The sequence below is a fragment of the Ovis canadensis genome, chromosome 1, assembly GCF_042477335.2.
Source record: "Ovis canadensis isolate MfBH-ARS-UI-01 breed Bighorn chromosome 1, ARS-UI_OviCan_v2, whole genome shotgun sequence".
In the NCBI taxonomy this organism is placed as follows: domain Eukaryota; kingdom Metazoa; phylum Chordata; class Mammalia; order Artiodactyla; family Bovidae; genus Ovis; species Ovis canadensis.
This window is the reverse complement of record NC_091245.1, coordinates 18,702,055-18,723,825: the sequence shown is the minus strand read 5'-3', so window position 1 is coordinate 18,723,825 and position 21,771 is coordinate 18,702,055. Positions and strand designations below refer to the sequence as shown.

The following is a 21,771-nucleotide window of genomic DNA, read 5'->3' as shown; positions in this document are numbered from 1 at the left end:
GAGCGGGATTTGAAGGGTGGGAGAAAGGCAAAGGCCACCAGGTGTCGGGAAACGGGGCGGGGTGGGGGCGCGTCTGGGGGCGGGGCCTGCACTGGCCGCCTTCCCCTATTGGTTTCATTCATTCCTCAGTCTCCCCCACACCCGACCTTCACGCTTCATGCTTGAGGATCGTTTTTATGATACGTAGTGCGGAACTCGGTGGAATGCCCTAAAGCACTTAAGCCTGTTTAGAGAAGGCAGTGTAAGGCAGTGGCCTTACCGACCAGCCGGTCCGAAGGCAGGCAGGCGGGTTGGGAGTGGGGTGCTGCAGGAGTTGATTGAAAAACTTAGACGAGAGAAGGCCGGAACGTCCGTTGTTAGCTTAGTGCTTGAGGGAACACTGCTAGGAAGGAAGAAGTGCCTGTGTTTGTTTTCAAAAACTGTTTTGTTTGCTGTTGTTTTAGAAACGAGGAAAATGAGGCTGAAAGAAGGGTGAATTCCTTATGGTCAAGAAAAAAGGATTCAGACCTGCCTATCCGGGAGATAAGATTGGATAGCCCTGTGAGGGAAACTGGGGCTGACCCCCATGGAGCTCAAGAGATGTCAGGATTTTTAGAGATGCACGAGTCTAATCTGCGCATGGCGCATCTCCCCATCCCAGCAACACACCCGTATTTTACAGATGAAGAAACCGCAGCCCAGAAAGGGATTTGTGCGAGGTCACATGCTGGTGGGAGTCCAGATCTGACTCCTGTTCAATAGAGTGCTCTAACAGTGACTTCAGTGAACTGTATGATATACTTAGAGGTGAAGCAGCAATCGTAACGGAGAAGGCACTGGCGACCCGCTCCAGTACTCTTGCCTGGAAAATCCCATAGACGGAGGAGCCTGGTAGGCTGCAGTCCATGGGGTTGCTAAGAGTCAGACACGACTGAGCGACTTCACTTTCACGCATTGGAGAAGGAAATGGCATCCCACACCAGTGTTCTTGCCTGGAGAATCCCAGGGACGGAGGAGCCTGGTGGGCTGCTGTCTATGGGGTCACACAGAGTCGGACACGACTGAAGCGACTTAGCAGCAGCAGCAATCATAAAAATGAGAATGGGCACCATTTACTGACCATCTGCTAACTATGATGTTTAAAGAGTTTATGTACATTACTGCAGGTAATCCTTAATCCCATAAGGCAGAAACTTTATTCCGTTTTTACAAAAAGAAAGAAAGAAAGAAACCAGGTCAGGGAAAGGTTAGAAACTTGCCCAAAGGCACACAGCCAGTAATAATTAGTGGAGCCAAACTAACTAACCTCAGAATCTAACCATATTCTACACTGTCCCAGAGAGAGGCTAGGGAAAAAAAAAAAAAATCAGTCGTTAGCCTAAAATCAATTCTGATGATGACAAGAGAAAATTTTGGAGTTTTCACCCAAATAATATTATTATCTTTAATTTTGAAGCATTCATGTTATCTCTTTCCAATTACCTTGGAAAACAAGGATTTATGTGTCCTAGGGTTGGAAATGAGGAATCCCTGAACCCTAGAGGACATAAAAGGAGTCAAGTTGGTCCGGGCAATAAATGTTAAGCTAAGGAGTTTGGACTTTTATCTGCTAGGCATTGTGGAGTCAGTGAGAGGCTCTAATTCAGGGGAGGGCCAAACAAAACATTTCTGAGGACAAGGCATGGCCAGCAATTTGCAGTTTCTGGAGTAAGGGTCACTGTAGAGGAAAAGAACAACAGGGTAAATAAGGGTACAACTTCAGGGAATTTGAACCTTGAAAAGTAAAGGAATGGCAGGGCTTCTTTGGTGGCTCACTGGTAAAGAATCAGCCTGCTAGTGCAGGAGACACTGGTTTGATCCCTGATGCAGGAAGACCTCGCATGCCACGGAACAACTAAGCCTGTGCACCACAACTACTGAGCCTGTGCTCCAGAAGCCAGGAGCTGCAACACCTGAGCCGGCATGCCACATCACTGAAGCCTCAGTGTCCTAGAGCCTGTACCACAATGAGCAGCTTGTGCACGGCAGCTAGAGAGTAGCCTCTCTGTGCAACTACAGAAAAGCCCCACAGCAACAAAGACCCACCACAGCCCCAAAATTAAATAAATAAAATTATTTGTTTAAAGACCATTAAAAAAAGACCTTTAATTAAAAAAATAAAAACATAAAAGGAATGGCAGAAGCCAGTGGAAATTGTACTGACATGGACCTTGAAGTGGGAGGAATTCTAATATGCAAAATAGTCGGGTGATGACAGAAAAGGTCACAGTTGGCTATTGAGAAATAAATCACGGGTGACCTTGGAGAGAAAGGGATCAGGGGAGGGGGTGTTCGGGTTTCCTTTGGAAGGGGTTGCAGAAAGGAGGGTGGGGAGAATATGGAGGCAGCAAGCATGGGCTACTTGTATAAGAAATTTGAGAGTGAGAAAGAGGGCAGTTCATGGGAGCTGGAGGGAATGCCAACACTAAGATCCTATGCATCTTTTATTTTAAATTTTTATTTTTGGCTATGCTGGGTCTTTGTTGTTGCCTGAGGGCTTTCTCTAGTTGCAGAGAAGGCTACACTTTGCTGGGTCGCCTGAGCTTCTCATTGCGGTGGCTTCTCTTGCTGAAGAGCAGTCTTGCTAAACAGCAGGGCTCTAGGGTGCTTGGACTCAGCAGCTGTGGTGCACAGGCTTAGTTGCCTCGAGGCATGTGGGATCTTCCTGGACCAGGAATCGAATCAGTGTCAACTGCATTGGCAGGTGGGTTCTTATTCACTGGACTTCCAGGGAAGTCCTACCTATGAATTTTTGAAGGTGAAGGCAAAAGAGCCAGAGGAGATAGAAGAGGACAGGCAATGGCCTATTGGTAGAGCAAGGTATCTGGATACCCGATGAGCTGCTTCGATAAGGGAACTCTCACCTGAAGGACCTGAAGGACCTGAAGGAGAGGGTATGGAGGGAATAAAATATAGGTAATATTCAGGGGGTGGAACAGTCTAGTTGGGATAATAATAAAGATAACTCTGTAAATACTGAGTATTTACTATGTGCTTGGCGTTGTATTAGCACTTTTAATTCTCACATAGCAAAGTAGTACAAGAGAATGAGATCAGTTCTGAAGAGCCAAACTAAAGATTTAGAGGTAAGGAGTGAGCAAGGAGTGAGATGAACGGGAAGATCAATCTGGAGGCAACATACAGGTTGGATTTAGGGAGAGAGACTGGAGGCAGAGGTAGTTGGTAGAGGCTGTAATAATAGCTCAGTGAAGATGGAGAAGAGGACACAGAATTTGGTAAGTAAAAGGGGTTAAGGACATGATGGCTGAATTGGTGTAGAGGTGAGAGTTTCAGTGGTTTGGTTCTCAGTCCTAGTTTTGAGTCCCTAGGAGTCGAGTTGGAGCCTTGAACGTGGCTTGGAGAAGTATGGAAAGTGAGTATACTAGGTGTCATCCATGTGTCCCATCCAGGGCCGCATTTCATCCTTCTCTGCTCGGCTCTGTGCCCTGTGAGGCTGACTCACATGGCCTGCGTCAGTGGACTCCCTTGGACTCTGGTTTCTGTTTGTATTTCACCAAATGGGAGGATGTTATGGGTTAAATTGTGTCCCTCACCCCCAAATTTATATGTTGGGTACTTAAGTCCCAGTACTTCAGAGTGTGATCTTATTTAGAAATAGAGTCACTCCAGGATATAATTAGTTAAGATGAGGTCATTTGGGTGAGTCCTAATCCAATATGACTTGCGTCCTTATAAAATGGAGAAGTTTGGACACACGCACAGGTAAAGGCAGATCGCCATATGAAGATGAAGGCAGAGATGGAGGAGAAGCCTAGAAACAAGTCTAGGAACACCAGGAAAGCCCCAGAAGCTAGGCGAGAGGAATGGAACAGATTCTTCCTTACAGCTCTCAGAGGCAACCAACCCTGCTAAAACCTTGAGTTTCTAGCCTGCAAAACTATGAGACAATAAATGTCTGTTGTTTGTGGTATTTTGTTAGGGCAGTGCTTGCAAACTAATACAGAGGGGTGGTGTTGGAGGGAGGGGGAGAGCAGGCAGGAGCTGTGTGTTCCTCTGGCCCCATTACTGTTACATCCCCACAGGCTGGCTGCAGCTCTCTGCCACAGCTCCTGCCAGGCAGCCTTTGTAACCACTCTCTCCCATGACCCCTTGATACACAGGGTGGAGAGGGGTGGGCCCCACCTCCCAGTTGTTGTTAGCCCCAGGACACTGCACTCCTCCTTGATGTTTTTCCTGAATCCTGCCCCATCTTTGTAAATATGCCCTATATTAAATTCTCATCCAGATACCCAGGTTGAGTGTGTGTGTGTCATCTATTTCTGCCAAGACTCTGACTGATACAGCGGGTATGTTTGGAGTCAGCAAAAAATACCATTTGTTTGAGAATTTGAATGGGTCAGGGAATCCATAATCAGAATGGCCTAAGCATATTTAACCACTGCATATGAATGGCATAGAGGATGAGAGAGGTTGGCATGGGATGAGGTGGCATTGTCCAGAAAGATTTCCTTCATTTAGAAAACATTTATTGGAGGCCTGCTATCGTAAATCAAGCACTATTCTAGGTGCTAGGGGGTGGAGGAGGGGGAAGGCAAATGAATCACAGCCCTTGCCCCCAAGGAGCTCACAATCTAGTAACGGAAGACAGACATGTAAACAGTTATTTGCATAAAGCATTACAGGTGCTATAGTAAAAGTCTGGGCTGGAGATAAGAGCATGTAAGAAAGGCTATGAGAGCAGATGGGTTGGAGACTGTTAAGAATTGACTCTTAAGTGACTGCAATAATTAAGGAGTGGAAGATATGCCAAGATAAGAGATTAGGAAGGAATAATTACTATAGTCTAGTCTAGATATCTCAAACACTATGTCTTAGTCGGCACTATGTTGGTGCTGCTGCTGACATTAATCCGGGATCCTCTTTCACTGTGCTTTAGACTATCTCACTAAATACTCTTTACAACTCTATAGCATTCTGTATTATCCCTATTTTATAGATGAGAAAATTAAGGCTCAAAGACTTTGAGTTATTTCTTCAAGGTCACGCAGCTAGCAAGTGGGAAAGATAGGAATTGAACCTAGCTCTGAGGCCACAAAGTTTATGCTGTCAACTATCAGTATACTCAGAGAAGCGCAAGCAGAGCCAGGAGAGATGGTGATGCATGCGAGCCACAGGGGAGAGAATTTAAAGGAGAAATAAGTAGCCACCCTGACAAATGCCAACAGAGAGATCAAACAGGTTGAGGATTAACAAGATCTGATTGGATCTTGTGATGAGAAAGCTTGAGGTGAGCTTTGCCTGAGTAGTTTCATTAGCAGAGTGGTAGCAGGGGAATAAATTGAAGCAGTCTGAGGAGCAAATGGAGTTGGGAAGCGGAGACTCCTTTTCAAGGACTTTGGTGTTAAAGAGCAGAGAGAAAGGAGGTGAAAGTTAGAGGGGCTTAGTCAAGTGAGCCTTGCCTGAGGAGAAAGAGTCCCAGGTTGATGCCAGCAGCAGTGGTGAAAGATCAGTGCTATGAAGTCCAGCCAGAAGGGTAGACAACAGGGAAGGACGTGAGATCTGAGATAGTGGTTGTTGGGACAGGATGGGTTAGGAAGTTCAGGAGGGAGGACTACAGAGTTTGGATCTGTCCAGGGTACTGGGAGCGAGGGACCTGCCAGCAGCTGAGTGGTAAGTAGGAATGGTTGGCGATGTGAGTGGTACAGTAGGACCCTGGCTCAGCCATTGGTGGGCACACAGACAGGGGCATGGTCCCCAGGCAAGAAGGCTGCAATCCTCGGTAGTCCAACTGGGCCTGGGAAGGACACAGGGGCAAGGGAGCCTTCTCTGAGGATCTAGGTAGAATTTCAAGGAGGCTGGGTTCCACTTCCTCATAGACATCTGAGACTGCAGCCTTGGGCTGGGAGAGATGGGGGAAAAGGGGTCTGGGTTAGAGCAGGTCCTGTGGGAGCAGGACCTGGACTGTGCAGGAAGGAGGGTTGGGCTGGAGGTAGGGCCCAGGGATGGTATACTTGTGGGGCAAGGGCCTTGGAGAAGTTGTGTGATGGGGCAAGGAGCTCTAAGCAGGGCTGGTGGTGGGTGGGGGTGGGGGGAGGTGCACTCACCGGACTCAGGGCTGCAGTATCCCTAAGGTACTGGCCAAGGACCCGGTGTAGGTCTGGAAGTGAGGGCCACAGGGCATGCCTCAGGCTCCTTGAGGAGAAGGAAGAGAAGGACACTGGGCTGCGGGAGTGAATTAGGTAGGGGGAGAGACCACTGAGGTGTGTGGGGAGAGGCAGTGAGGTGGGGGAGTAAGCTTGAAGAGGTAAGAGGAAGGTAGAGGAGTCCTCAGGTGGTGGGGGGAAGTCAGTGGTGTGGAGGCTCAAAAAAGCAGTTTGAGTGTCCTCCCACATTCTTGCCTCAGGGTCTTTGCACTTTCTATTCTCTCTGCCTGGAACATCGACTCATTTCCTCATTTTACTTAGGTTTCTGCTCAGATATCATCCCGACAGAGAGGCCTTCCCTGACTACCCTGTCTGAAATAAAACCACCTTCCTTCCCCATCACTGTTTGTCTCCTGCTCTGCTTATTATTCTTTATAGTGCTTGACTTATTGTATATTTATTAGAATCTTATTTTATATATATATATATATATATATATATATATATATATATATATGTATATAATGTAAATCCACAAGAGCAAAGAGTTTGTCTATCTGCTCACTCTGGGATCTACAGGGTATAGAACAGTATCTGACCCATAATAGATTCTCACGAAATTAGTTGAATGAAGAGAACTCGTGGGGCTTTTATTAAGTTACTGGGGAAGATGGTCTCCCTGTGAAGAATGTGGGTTAAGGTATGTCAGGGGAACCTCCAGTTCCTTAGGCTCATATTTCCGCAAGGAAGGACTTTAGCTGAATGACCTTCGGGCCTCTTCTTTGCTTTTTTTTTTTTTTTTAGTTGAGCCTCTTCTGTGACTACACTTTTATCTCTCCAGGGGAGGAGGAGTGGTATCTGGTAAACTGGGGGAAAGGAACTGGGTACACTTGGGTCAGCAGCACAGCCTCCCTCTCCTCCCTCAGCCTTTTAGGTGGATCTGGATACAGGCTACATCCCAGTCTACTCATACATTAGAGAGGATTAAAAGCTCAAAGACGTGTTCAAGGAGAGATGTGAGCCCAAAAGAGGGGCATCTAATCCAGCCTAGGGCCATCAAAAGAGGCCACCTGGAGAAGTCACCTTCTGAGCTGAGTCCTCAAGAATAAAGAGATGTTACCGAAGGACTGAGGTGGTATGGAATCTATCTTTTATGTTTATAACTTCCAGTGACATTTATCCTCAGCCTTAGTCTCCCCACATAAACAACTCATTCATTAACAGCATTTATTTAAGGGTGTGCTATTTGGCAGGCACTGTGCTGAAGATTTAAGGATGACCACGTAAGGCACAGGGAAGACATATAAAGAAATGAATGCAGTAAAAAGCTTCCTGCACTATGAAAGAAGTCTGTATTGGGGCACAAAGAGAGTAGCCAATAGGGGAGGGTCAGGAAAGGTTTCCTAGGAGTTGGTGAAGAAAGTTATTTAAAGATAAATGGGTATTAGTCATCCAGGGAGGATATTCCTGGCAGAGGGGACATTATGTTCAAAGGCGCTGAGAAGTAAAACCACTGGACTTGTGCAGGAAATCACCGACAGTGTGGCAAGGCTGATGCACAGGGTGGGAGGTGGAAACTCTGGCAGGGGCACAGCCTTGCTTGTTTGCCTAGAGCCTGGACTTTATCCTGGGGAGCTAATGGGGAAACTTAAGGAAGCGGAGTGACAAGTTCATGTGCGCCGTTTTAGAAAGATTATTCTGGTGGCTGTGTGAGGCTAGATTGGAGGGAGAAGGGGCTCCCTTTTGGTGAGTCAGGTAGTTCCTGTAGGGCTAGAGAAAGGGTGCTGTTTTTGGGTGAGGTTTAGGAGGTGGAATGACAGGACCAGACTGGATAATGGGGAGGGAGGCGCCCAAGTGGGCTGGCTTGGGTGACAGGTGGACTTGTTACTGAGATGAGGAGCCAGAAGGTGGGGCTGTTTGAGGTGTCCCGCATAGCGGACATGATCGAGTGTAAGGAGGCGGTGGGACTCCCAGGGAAGACGTGCGGGGAGCGGCAGATGCCACAGGTCTGGATGAGAGATTGTCTGGAGAGCGGGCGTCATAGAGTGACCCGAGGATGCTTCTTTAGGGGCCGCCGGCCTTGCCCGGATCACAGCCCCGTCTCCCACCTGGCCGGAGCGGTACCTGTAGTGCTCAGGAAATTGCCACCTCAGCAGCAGCAGGCCCAGAAGGGCGCTGACGCCCAGGACCAGGAGCAGAGCAGTCACCAGGAAGATCCAGACTAAGGGACAAAAAGCAGTCAGCCCTCAGGGGGAAGCGCCTGGCCAGAGCCCTGCCCGCAGGTCCACCAGCCCCACCCCACTCGCTGTCCCCGGGCGCCGGGTACGTCTGCGCAACCGCAGCCTGGTGGGGTCGGAGCCCCGCCCCTCCACTCGCGCAGCCGCAGAGAGCTTTTGCCCCTGCCCGGCCCTCACCCGTCTCCGAGGCCGTCTCCACCCTCACTGGGTCGGACCAAGAGCTCCAGGGACCTTGGAAGGTGGGGCCGTGGAGCCTGGCGCGCAGCTGTACGCGGTAGCGGGAGCGCGGGCGCAGCTCCAAGGTCTCTCCCTGGGCCCCAAGAGGTGGCTCCAGCACCTACGCAAAGGTGCAAGCGGTGGTCAGGTCCCCGTGGGACGGCGTTGGGCCCTCGAGAACTCGGCCTCTGTTTGACCCCAATCCTACCGCCTTGAATCCCCGGGGATTCCTCCAAAGCGCCTCACTGGCAGAAAACTGGCATCCCCGGCGGAAACTGGCTGGAGAGAACACTCGGACAGAGAGCCTCGCCCTGCCTGGCGTGATACACCCCTGACACACTGACTCATCTACACACAGAACTACTCATCCTGACACACATACGTATGATACGTCGGCAGAGATCCGGTACACACACACTGACCAGGTTGGGCGATGGAAACCCCGGACACACTCTGATACTCATAGCCGTGTAAGTGAAGTTGCTCAGTCGTGTCCGAGTCTTTGCGACCCCATGGACTGTAGCCTACCAGGCTCCTCGGTCCACGGGATTTTCCAGGCAAGAGTACTGGGGTGGGTTGCCATTTCCTTCTCCAGGGGATCTTCCCGACCTAGAGATCGAACCCGGGTCTCCCACAGTTGCAGGCAGATGCTTTAACGCCTGAGCTACCAGGGAGGCTCATAGCCGTGTAAACCAGGCCACAAATAACATCCTCTCAGTAGAGGATGCCAGCACTGTGCCAGGTGCTGGGGGTACGAGGAGAGTCCAAGAAGAGGGAACAAACATCGTGTATACCAGCAGGGACACATTATTAACTTGATCAGTAGTAAATATTTGTGAATTGCTTGTGAGGAGCCAAGCCTTGGAGTAGGCATTGGGGAAAAAGAAAAACAAGATCCCACATGTCTTATGAAGAAGATGTCCAAACAAGTAAATAGTTACAAGAAGTAATGAGTGCAGTAATAACAAGATAAATAAGGTGCCACAGAGCCCTCAAAAGAGTGTTACGCTGACTGAGTTGCTTGATTGTGGGTTACAGAGTGTTCTGTGTACCAAGAACATGCAAGGGTGGACTAGAGGGTCAAAGATAAGACTGAAACAGTGGTAGCAGAGATGTAAGGCCCATTAGTACAATAAACTCAACTAAGTTGTTGGTAGAGGGAAGGGACAAGTGAGAAGGAGAGAAGAGTCAAGGATAATTCCGTGCTGAAGTAACTGGGTTAAGTGTTGGTGCCATTGTCACAGGCAAGGAACAGGAGAACTAAGTTTGAGGAAGAAATGCTGTATTTTTCTATTTGATTAAGTTCAACAATAGCCAGAACTTATGAATAGTAATGTCAGAATTGTAGTTACCTCGGAGGGTGTGTATGTGTGACCAGAGGGCATAAGACACTTCTGGGGTACCAGAAACAACCTTTATCTTTATCTGGGTAATGGTTACATGGATGTATACACATGTACAAATTAACCAATATTCTATTTAAGATTTATATTACTTTATGTAATGTATACCTCAATAAAAAAGTAAAAAAGTCTGGAGAAGAAAATGAGTTCAGTTTTGGATCTACTGAGTCTGAAATGTCCTAGGGGGCATTTAGGTATAACTGTCTGGTAAGACGGAGAAGGCAATGGTACCCCACTCCAGTACTCTTGCCTGGAAAATCCCATGGATGGAGGAGCCTGGTAGGCTGCAGTTCATGGGGTCTCTAAGAGTCAGACACGACTGAGCGACTTCACTTTCACTTTTCACTTTCATGTATTGGAGAAGGAAATGGCAACCCACTCCAGTGTTCTTGCCTGGAGAATCCCAGGGATAGGGGAGCCTGGTGGGCTGCCATCTGTGGGGTCGCACAGAGTCGGACATGACTGAAGTGACTTAGCAGCAGCGGCAGCAGCAGTCTGGTAAGAAGTCATATATACACGTGGTAAATGAGAATAAAAGAGAAACTAATGTCTATTGAGTGCCTTCTATCTACCAGGCAATATGCTAAATATCTATGTATTTAATTTTTACTATAACTCTGGAAAGTACATAGCTTTATCCCCATTTCACCAGTGAGGAAACTGAAACTCTTCAGAAGGTTAGGTAATTCACCTATGGTATAGAAGTTATTTTCCACATAGGTGTCGGGATAAGTTTGGGATGGTTAATGTGTAGTCATTGAAAACATGGAATCTAAGCACTCACCTAGAGAGAACATCTAGATGTCGGTAAAGAATCTGCCTGCAATGCAGGAGGCCTGGGTTCTATTCCTGGGTCAGGAAGATCCCCTGGAGGAGGGAACGGCTACCCACTCCAGTATTATTGCCTGGAGAACTCCATGGACAGAGGAGCCTGTTGGGCTACCATGCTTGGGGTTGCAAAGAGTTGGATACGACTTGAGCGACTAACACTTTCAGAGAAGAAAAGAGTCTAGGATGGGACTGCAGGAAGCATAACCTATTAAGGAAGTGTGGAAAGAAAGAGCCCGGGAAAGAGTGAGGAGGTTCAGTCAGAGAAGTGGTAGAGAATCAGGAGAGAATGATATCCCAAAGCAAAGGGAAGAGAGCATTGTAAACAGGCATAGTCAGCAGTGTCACATGTCAAAGAGAGATTAAGATACCAGTTGAATCAGATAGAACAGAGATAAACAAGCCCAGACACACATACACATGAGTATATAGTGATATCTTGGTTATCACTCCTGATAACAGACATCCTGAAACTCAGAAATATCCCGAGTATGAGGTCTGGGGTCATTTGTCCCTTGACTGTACCTTCCAGTCCTGATGGCCTTCTCCTGTGTATCGGAGCTGGTAGCAGGTTTCTTGGGCTGCCCAGGCTGATGGATGCTGCCATTCCAGTTCCAGCTGCCCGCTGGAGACCTCCCTCCAGAGCAAGTTTGGAGTGGGGATGAGCACTACAGGGATGTCACCAGGGACTGGCCTAAGCCCTTCTGTGCATGGGACATCATGTCACCAGGGCCATGGGTCAGAAGTATCAGAGTTGGTGATCCTGGGCGTGGGGTCAGACAAGGTAGGGGTGGGAACTGCGTGGGAGGAGAAGGGAAGAAAGTCCTTACCAGCCTGGTGGATCCAGAAAGGGGAGCCCAGGTAGCTGTGAACAGCACCCTGGGCTGTGGTCACCTCCACAAGGATGTGAATAGCACTGTCATTTTGTGACTTGAAGTGACAGCGGGAGAACTGGGAGGACTGTGATCCTGAGTTTTTCTCCTCTTCACACTTCTCCCAGACGGGGTCCCTACAAATCAGGCAAATGGAGTCATTTGATTCAATGCCTGCCTCGGAGACTAATCCAGTCTCATAGGGAATTCGATTATAATCTACCTTGTTCCTTGGACAGGCCTCCAGGGCTTTCTCATGCCATGTATTTTTTTCTGAGGTTTGCTTTGGGGTTCAGCCTCTTCTTAATAAAGAGGTAGGGACTTCCCCACTGGCCCAGTGGTTAAGAATCTGCTTTCCAATGCAGGGGATGGGGGTGTCGATCCCTGGATGGGGAACTAAGATCCCACATGCCACTGGGCAACTAAGCCTGTGAAGAGCAACTAGAGAAAAATCCCAAGTGCTACAACAGAGACCCAGTGCAGTCAAAAAAAAAAAAAAAAGCAAGAGCTAGATGAGATAGGGAAATTAAATGGACTATAGTGTTCAGGTCTTGGCTTATTGGCATAAAACTCAGCAAATTACTTAATTTTCATCTCTGCCTCAGTTTCCTCATTTGTGAAATGAGTCAGTAATACCTACTTTGAATGAGATTGTTTCAAAGAGTAGAGCAAAACATATTTATGTTCTTAATCTGTTCTCATTAGGCAGCCTTCTTAGTCACCTCTAAATATTATTTTACTAACAGATTATTGCGACAGTATCCTAACTAGCTTTTCTGCCTCTGTTTCTGTCACTCCCTTCAATTTGTTCTCCATACAGCAATCAGAATTTAGACCCAAAATATTGATCTGATAATGTCCAGAATATATGTCAAAGCTATCTCTTTATTTTGACCTTTATTCTTGCCACATTAGATGAAACCATTATCTGTTGCCTGGATTAAGGCATATTTCTAAATGGTGATCCTGCTTGCACTCTTACTTCCTTTTAATTGCACAGAGAAACATCTTTTAAAAATGTAAACGCTTCAGCAGCATATATGCTAAAATGGGAATGATACAGAGAAGATTAGCAGGCCTCTGGGCAAGGATGACATGCAAATTCATGAAGCATTTCATATGTTTTAAAACGCATTTATAGTTGCCAGGGGCAAGGGATTGTTAGGGAGTTTGGGATGGTCATATGTACACTGCTATATTTAAAATGGATAACCGACAAGGAACTGTAGTATAGCACATGGAGCTCTGCTCACTGTTATGGGGCAGCCTGGATGGGAGCAGGGTTTGGGGGAGAATGGATACTTGGATATATGTATGGTTGAATCCCTTTGCTGTTCGCCTGAAACTATCACAGCACTGCTAATTGGCTGTACCTCAATACAAAATAAAAAGTTTAAAGTGAAAAAAATGTAAATCATATGGGGTCACATTGTTGTTTAGTTGCTGTGGTGTCCGACTCTTTTCTGACCCCATGGACTGCAGCCCGCCCGGCTCCTCTGTCCAAAGGGTTTCCCAGGCAAGAATACTGGAGTGGGTTGCCATTTCCTTCTCCAGGGAATATTCTTGACCCAGGGATTAAACCTGCATCTCCTACATTGCAGCTGGATTCTTCACCTACTGAGCCACCTGGGAAGCTCATATCATATCACTCTTGCTTAAATCCTTCCATGGCTCCCCATCCCAAATAAAACCCAAACTCCACCCCAGAGCCGACAGGATGTCATATGGTTGAGTTCCTCCCTGCCTTGCCATTCTCATCTCCAGCAAGTCTCACACAAAGTGATGACCCTTCCTCCACGTGGGCCTTCTCTTTGTGCTGCAAACATACCAGATGCACTGTCTTTGCAGCTCCCGTGCCCTGGATCGCCCTGCCTCTAGATCTCACGTGACTCATTTCTTCTCGCCACTTGGGTCTCAGCTCATCTGTCACCTCCTTGGCAAGGCTTTCTCCACCCACTCATGAAATTAGCACCTATCCCCACCCTTCCACTTAGTCTTTATCATTTAACCTTGCTCCTTTCTTTCTTGTTGGTCTCCCCCCATTCCCCTCCCCCAACTAAAATGTAAGCCCCCACAATGCTGGAAGCTTCTCTGTTTTTTCACTCTATCCCTGGGGCCTAGTACATAGTCACCTTCAAGAGTTGTTTGTTGAACAAATAAATCCTGTCTCCTTCCTGGTTATAACCCCGAAATAGCTAGCTATTACTAAAATCATTTACCATTTTATGTATTTTTATGTTTGCTAGGTTATTCAACAAATAATTTATACTATGTGCTAGGTACTATGGTAGACCCTATGAATACACAGAGGAAAAATTTTCAAGGAGCTGTCATTTCACTGGGAAAGGGAGAAAAACAAACAGATGGTATTTTTCTGTGATGTGCACAGGCTGGCTGGGGAGTAGCAAGGAAGATCATCTAACCCAAATGGGGAGGGTCAGAAAATATTTCTTGTATAAGGCAGTGCTTAGAATGAGTCTTCGACTATAAATAGGACAAGAAAAGGTTACAAACAGGCATCCCAGGCATATGCTTGTGCACAGATAAGAGATATGGTACTTTGGGGGAAACTCTAAGTGGTGCAGAAAGTTTTTAGCACAGAGGGTTTGGTGGAGAGTGGTAAGTGTGGGCAGATCAAGGTCACAGGTGGCCTTATTGCCTTTCTAAGGAGCTCGAACTTAATCTTGCAGCAATGATGGAGACATTCAAGGATTTTAAGCAGAGAATTGTCATCACTAGCTTTGTACTTTAGGAGAGTCTCTCTAACTGCAGTTTGTGAGAAAGGATCCATGAGGGTGGACTAGAAGCCGAGAAATTTATTAGGACGATGTCACGGAATTTTACATGCAAAATGATGAGGATCTGAAAGCAGGATTGTGGCAGTTGGGATAGAGAGAAACAGATGGATTCAAAAGGGGTACTGAAAAGGTAGAAATGACCAGTGTTTCTGATTGGATGTCGAGGGTGTAGAAAATGCAGAAGTTCGGGGTGGAAAAGTGAGTTGATGGCAAGATGGACAAGAAGGGGAGGAGCAGGTTTTGACAGAGAGTATGTGAATTCAGTTTTACCACCCTTTCACTCATGCCGTCTTCACAGTATGGAAATCTATACAGCTATTAGAAAGAATGAGTTACATCGTTACAGATGACCAAGACATATTTTTAAGCAAAAAAGTAAGTTAAAAAGAAGTAAGTTAAAATGAATCATACATACAATGTGATCCAATTTATATTGAAAATTAAATATTATGTTTAGATATACGTAAATGCATAGAAAACTGGGAGAATACACTAAAACTGTTAATGGGTTTTTTTTTTTTCATCATTCCATAATTTTTTCTTTTTACTGAGCACTTACTCTGTTCTAGGCCCCATGGTAACTGAGAATACATTGGTGAGTAAAAGCGAACACTGACTTTGCCCTCAGGGATCATGTTTAGTTAAGATCAGCCTTTCTCAACAGAGCTCTGAGAGAGAATTTTGTTATCAATCAAATAACCATGTAAGGTATAAATGTAAAATTATAACTATGTTAAGTATTTAAGAAGGAGAGGTGCATGGTACAACAAGGATATATAATAGTGCCGCTGGACCTAAGAAGGAAGGTCAGGGGAGGTGACATCTGAGTTGAGATCTGAAGGATAAGTGGAGGTTAAGTAAAGATAAAAAAGCTGGGTAAACAGCATGTGCAAAGATCCAGAGGCAGGAGGGATTGTGGCAGGTAGGCGGGAAGAAAAGTAGGCCAGTATTGGAGAAAAGAGCACAGAAGGCAGCATAGAATAAGATAAAGTTGAAGGCACAGATATGGGCTGAGTCTTTTGGAACTTTACACAGTCACAGTAGAATTCTTTTCTTTGTCCTAAGATCAGTGAAAGCTATGGATCTTGGAAGAGTTTTAAGCAGAGAATGTTGCATTTATTTTTCTGCTTTTAAAAACTCACTTCAGCTTCTGTGTGGAGAATGTTTTGGAGGATCCAAGAAGTGATCAGTTAGTAAGTCTTCTCAGTAACCTAACTCAGAGATGAAGATGGCTTGTACTAGGGTGATAGCTGTGATGAACAGACATGGACAGATCCTAGAGATGTTTGATAGGTAAAATCAACAAGACTTGGCTATATATTAGATATGAAGGAAACGGCATATCAGTGAGGTGTTTGGTGGAAATGCTTGAAGACCGGGTGAAGTTTTGATTGGATCCGATAGATAGTGAAAAGTTGCAGTACATATTTGGAGAAGGCAATGGCAACCCACTCCAGTGTTCTTGCCTGGAGAATCCCAGGGACAGGGGAGCCTAGTGGGCTGCCATCTATGGAGTCTCGCAGAGTCGGACACAACTGAAGCGACTTAGCAGCAGCAGCAGCACATAGTTGAGTAGGAGAAGGCCATGCAAAGTTTAAGAAAGGTCAGTTTGTCAACAGCATGCAGGGGCGGGTAAATTGGAAGTGATAGAAAATGAAGGCTGTTGTAATAGTCTAGGTGATATGATTACACTGAATTAAACCAACGCATTCCCAGGGGGTATGAAGAGAGGTTGAAAGGATACAATACCCATTGGCAGATGAGAGCATGGAGGGCCTTTGGTTTGGGGAATAAGGAAGGGGACTGAAATGGATCAAGAACAATCTCTCCTTTCTTTCTGCAGAGTTGTGCTTCTCTCCTATGACATCATGGAGAAGGCAATAGCAACCCACTCCAGTGTTGTTGCCTGGAGAATCCCAGGGACAGGGGAGCCTGGCGGGCTGCCATTTCTGGGGTCGCACAGAGTCGGACACGACTGAAGCGACTTAGCAGCAGCAGCAGCAGCAGCAGCAGCAGCAGCAGCAGCAGCAGCAGCCTATGACATCAAACTCAATCAGCGGTTCACTTCTCACCTGTCTCTGGGGCAGCACCATGCCCTGCTGTGGTAGAAGAAGCCTTGGGAGCTGGCATGGTCCTGTTGTTGCCACTGACAGGTAACATTCGTCAGGTCCAAGGTAAAGCATTGTAGTCCAATTTCCCCTGGGATCGGAGAAGGAGAGATCCCCTGGAGGAGGGTATGGCAACCCACTCCAGTATTCTTGCTGGAGAATCCCATGGACAGAGGGGCCGGGTGGGCTACAGTCCATAGGATTGCAAAGACTGAGCATGGATGTGGAGAAAGAAGCCCTATCAGAGCCCACGTGCTCCTACTCCATAGGGTATCCAGATCATCTTTACACACATAACTTGAACATTTGCTCCTATCCTTTCTTCTCTCCCTGAATGTAGTTCATCCTGGGTAGCAGCAAGTTTGAGATCGTCAGGAAGGACCATAGTTCTCTGAGCTTCTATATCTAGCCCAGGTATCTCTAGAGATTTTTTCTGTCTCCTCCTCCATTCCTCTGTTGACTCACCTGCATCGCCAGGCAGGTCCACAGTCACAGGGAGGGACCAAGATCCCCAGGAACCACGGAGAGAGACCCCATCAGGTTGGCTGCGTAGCTGGAGCCAGTAGGAGTTACCAGGCTGGAGTCCTGAGATGAGGCAGCTGCCACCCTTCGTTGTCAGAGATGGAGCCTTGGGAGAAGAATCCCAGCCTCACAATCTAGGTCTGCCTCTCAGCCAAGAGAGCCTCCATCTCTTATATTTGAAACCCCACAACATGCCTGTGGAGAGACACTCAGTTCTTCACTGGATAAATACGTGCACAGACTGGGGGCCAGGTTGGTGGGTTTTAGGTGGAGTTCAGGGTTTTTTAGGTTTCCCTGGTGGCTCAGACAGTAAAGAATCCGCCTGCAAGGTGGGAGACTCAAGTTTGATCCATGGGTCGGGGAAGATCCCCTGGAGAAGGAAATGGCAATCCACTCCAATATTCTTGCCTGGAGAATTCCACAGACAGCGGAGCCTGGTGGGCTATAGCCCACAGGGTTGCAAAGAGTCAGATACGACTGAGTGACTGATACTTTCACTTTCAGGGTTTTTTTGGGAAACCCCCACTAACTTGGGGACTTGAAGTGCTCAGTTGTGTTGGTCTGAATGATCTAAAGTGGGAGATTCCTAAATAAACATGGCTTCTGAGAACTAATCAGAGCCTATGCTAACTCTCCAAGGACCGGCCCAGTCTGGAATCCCCAAAGCATGGCCTGTCCTTTCTTGGGGCAAAATTGAGGGTAAGAGATAGGAGGTGGAGCAGAAGAAGGCCAGGGTACTTCTCTCGGTGGGGAGGTCTGCTCTGGTCCAGTCTGTTGAGGCATCATGGGCTGGGCACATGGAGACTGGTCCAGGGTTGCGGCTAGGTTTGGTCTCCGCCGAGCTGGGCAGCAGGTTTCTGCAGACAGCAGCTGTGTGACTGTGGGGCCTGTCGAGTTCCCGGGGCCCTTGGGGCCATAGCGCAGTTCATGCCTCAGAAATTCATTGATTTCGGGAGCTGGGGCCTCCCAGCTGATCTGAAGTTCCCCTGGCTGGCTCCCACCCATGGCCTTGATGAGACTGGGGGGAGTTGGCAGGCCTAAGGGCGAGACAGGGCACATCAGAACTCTTTGGGTGCTGCAGCCTGCAGCTCAGCCCGTGGACTGTGGAGAGGGGTGCTCAAGGCTGGGGTGAGGGCAGCCCCTGGGGCAGGGGCAGGGAGGCTCCTTATCCTGTTCTGTCCTCGGATGAGTAGTGGCCTCACCACCGATGGGTAGGCTCAGTGCTCCTCAAGAGCAGGGACCCCTCCTCATCTGTGCGTCCTTGTCCTGATGCCCAGTGCCTAGCACAGCGTAGGTATTCTGTAACTGATGAATGAGTGAGTCAATGAATAGGTTAATGACGGGAAGGTCGGGGTGTCTCTGGTGTGAAACGAAGTCTAGCTCTGGACTCTGAGGCTAAGAGGAATGAGAAAGGGGTCTCGAGGTGCCTCTGGGAGTCTGGTAGTGGGGGGCACTCATGTCATCTTGAAAGAGCACAGCTCGGTCTGATTCTAAGAGCTGGCCCAAGGGTGGCAAACAGAGGGGCCGGGTTGACAGGAGGATGCTGCTTACCCACGGCATCCACAGAGAGCACCCGCTGGGTCAGATTCTGGTTCAGAAACACGTTCTTCACCCAGAGGTGCAGTTGAGAGAAGAGGCGAACTTCAGCCTGGGCCGGAAACTGGCACACGTATCGGGTTCTAAAGGGCATCACATGCTGGGAACTCAGGGGGCAGGTGCGGGGCTGCTCCCTGTGGGCACAGGAGAAGTCTGGGCTACCTACATGCTCACCTGTCCAGCCCTGAGGACCCAGGTCTGGGCCCAAGCCCGAGCTCTGTTTCCGTTACCGCCATTTCTCAGTGCCTGGGATGGGTGGGATTAGGGGGTACGTAGGGGCTGGAGCTGGCTGTATCCAAAGCACCTCTGTTCATTAAGTGGCTACTTCGGTCTCGGACTAGTCCTCTGACAGGGCCAAAGGCAAGGAAGCTGCTGGAACAGGGCTCAGCTGCGGTATGCACAGGACAGACACAGGGGAGTGGTATATACACGATATACATATATGACACAACACATACCCCGGATAGGCATACAGCAGCTGATACATTTCACTGGGCGCTCCCTCTTCCTCATCCCAGAAGCAAGTGAGGTCCTCAAAGGTTCGAGAGAAGCAGTTCAGGGACTCTGAGTCCAAGGCCAGCGAGGAGGCATCTGAGGAACAGCTGGTGAGTTGGGCTCCCGGTCCTCCCCGGCATGTTTGTGGGCAGGAGTAGGGGACCAGCGGGGGCCTCCCACTTTGCACTTCCCTCCCTCCTCCGCCCGCCCAGGGCTCCATCTTCCTGGGTATGGGTGTTTGCTACCCTCCACACACCTCACCTTGGCTAGTGACTTGTGCCAGGTACTGGGGGACCGGGAGGAGGTAGGAGATGACCACCAAGAGGGCCCAGGGGGGCATCTTCTCCGGCACTGTGTGCCTGCCTCAGCCCATCCGCCCTTCAGGAAGCTGGGCCCCAGTCCCCTCCCGGGCCAGCCCCTCAGGTTCCTGTCAGATACAGCCCCACGTCCTGTCCCTGTCCCTGCCCCTGCCCCTGTGGGGCCCATCCAGACCACACTGGGGCTGGGGGCCAGGGGAGGGGGCATGGGAGTGGGCAGAAGGGAAGGAGGAATTTGAAAGGGAGGATACAGGCCTTTCATTAAGAGAGAGATGGGGGGTTGCGTGTTTTTTTTTTTTTTGACCACATACCAGAAGCAGAGTAAGCCTCTGTGTTGGTCCATGTTCACTGCTGGAGAAGGCATATTGTGAGCACGGAGAGCAACACTTACTGAGTGCTGTTCACTGCTGCCACGTGTGAGGCACTTTTTATCCCCTGACTCAGCCAATCCTCGTAATAGTCTTATTTTTTCCATCATAGTGACGGGGAAACTAGAGACGCAGAAAAATTGAAGATGACGCACCTCCTAAGAGGTAAAAATCAGGACATCAAGCTTAGAACCTAAGTGTTTAACAACCATGCCAGTGCCTCTGGAAGCTGAAATCCACCAAGAAATGGCTGTCTGCCTTGCTCTGGTGACAAGATGGTGGCTATTTCCACTTTAATAGGTTCTGTCACTTTGTGCACAAGTAAACATGTTCTCCTTGGAACTGGACAGCCCCCTCCACTGTGGGGAGCCTCCACAGCTACCTTTTGCTACTCAGAGTGTGGTCCATGGACCATCAGCAAAAGCACTACCTGGCAGTTTATTAAAATGCAGACTCTTGGGCCCCGCCCCAGACCTTCTAAAGCAGAATCTGCACTATCCCCAAATCCCCAGATGATGTGAATACATATTAGTTTGAGAAGCTCTGGGCTTCAGTGCTCTTATCTGGTTGGCTCAGAATCAAGGGATGGTTGGTCTCAGCCCTCCAGCTCTGGCTCATCTTCACATTGGTGGTGGAAGAGTCGGTGCAATCCCTTCTCTGAAGCCCAAGTTCCCTCCTGCGACTGTTGTAACTGTGGTGGCTTTTGCGCCGACTCTCAGGAGCTTTACTCTGGCAGGGCGTGGGGCCAGTGCAGGCCATGGTAACTTCCCACATTTAGCCCCGCCGACCTCACCTGGGGCTCCCCTCACTGGCTTTACAGACTGAGTATCCTTCTTTCTTCCTCCTGAGTTAATGATATTAACAGAGTGCTGTAGGGAGGGGTAGGAGGATTGTAGGATGTGAAACCTTCAGCCTCATCTGTGAGGTCTTAGCTTCTGTTGCATCACGTCTCTGCAAGAAGTCCCTGAGGCCAGATTTGCCCTGATTCCTGTCCACCTCTCAGGTTCCATGGGACCAGCTTCCTCTGCCCAATGGAGATGACATCGGATGCCTCTCCCAGCCCCCAAGCAAGGGGCACTAAATTTGTCGGGTCAAGTGAGAGGGGAAATAACTCTAATGTTCATGGAGTCCCATGGCTTTGATGCTGCGGATGTGTTGATGATTTCAAAATTAATGTCTCTAGCTGTGACTCCCCTTCCTGGGCTCCAGATTTGGATCACCAACTGCCTACTTCAAATCTCTACTTCCATGTCTAATGGGCATCTTATACTTATGATGGCCAAAATAAAACTCTTGAGTCTGGCTTCCTCCCTACACCTTTCTTGTTTCCTCTAGTCTTACCTACTCAGTAAGTGGTGTCATCATCTACTCAGTTGATTAAGCACCAAATCTCAGTACCCCTTGATTCCTATCTTTCTCTTACCCTACATTCAGGTCATTAGCAACTCTTGCCAGAAAGTCTTTCAAAATGTACCCTGCACCTGAATGCTTTTTACCACTTGCACTCCTACCATTCTAGTCCCTGTTTGAGTCACTGATAAGCTTCGTAACTGCCTCCATTCTTAATCCCTCCAGCAAATCTTCCATAGAATGGAGTGAGATGTTCAAAATGCAGATCACATTTCTCTCCCCCCCACCCCCACACCTTGCTTAAAACCCCTAATGTTTCCTACTGCACTTAGAATACTCTTAAAGACAAGGTCCTGTCTGAGTTGACCTCGGCCTACTTAGGTCCTATCTCCTACCACTGTCCCCTTCTCTCTGTATCGGTCACAGTAACCTCATTGTGTCTCTCATTTTAATTCTCATCATGCTCAATCTTTCTGCAATGCTTGGTACTCCCTTCCTTGGTTTCTGCAAGATGTCACATTCACCTGGTTTCTTCCCCC

At 48.2% G+C, this 21,771-nt stretch overlaps 1 protein-coding gene and 1 non-coding gene across 6 annotated transcripts; one reads left to right on the top strand and one right to left on the bottom strand.

Moving 5' to 3' along the window:
- Positions 1–4,488: 4,488 nt before the first annotated feature.
- MPL (MPL proto-oncogene, thrombopoietin receptor) lies at positions 4,489–19,604 on the bottom strand. Of its 5 annotated transcripts, none has more exons than XM_069588867.1 (12): positions 19,459–19,604; positions 19,161–19,293; positions 18,658–18,836; positions 17,845–18,143; positions 17,050–17,212; positions 16,549–16,675; positions 11,637–11,815; positions 11,332–11,474; positions 8,537–8,696; positions 8,247–8,343; positions 6,084–6,171; positions 4,489–5,878 (listed from the first exon to the last, which is right to left on the bottom strand). In XM_069588867.1, exons 1-12 carry the CDS (start codon positions 19,535–19,537, stop codon positions 5,591–5,593), a joined length of 1,935 nt encoding a protein of 644 aa, XP_069444968.1. In that variant the 5' UTR covers positions 19,538–19,604; the 3' UTR covers positions 4,489–5,590. The 5 variants fall into 5 exon arrangements, with proteins under 5 accessions (XP_069444968.1, XP_069444979.1, XP_069444961.1 ...); XM_069588878.1 differs by having other exon boundaries at positions 17,845–17,963; positions 19,459–19,603; XM_069588860.1 differs by having other exon boundaries at positions 11,332–11,510; positions 19,459–19,594.
- LOC138431477 (U6 spliceosomal RNA) lies at positions 12,702–12,803 on the top strand. Its single transcript, XR_011253703.1, has one exon. It is a non-coding gene; the product is annotated as a U6 spliceosomal RNA (small nuclear RNA).
- Positions 19,605–21,771: the final 2,167 nt, after the last annotated feature.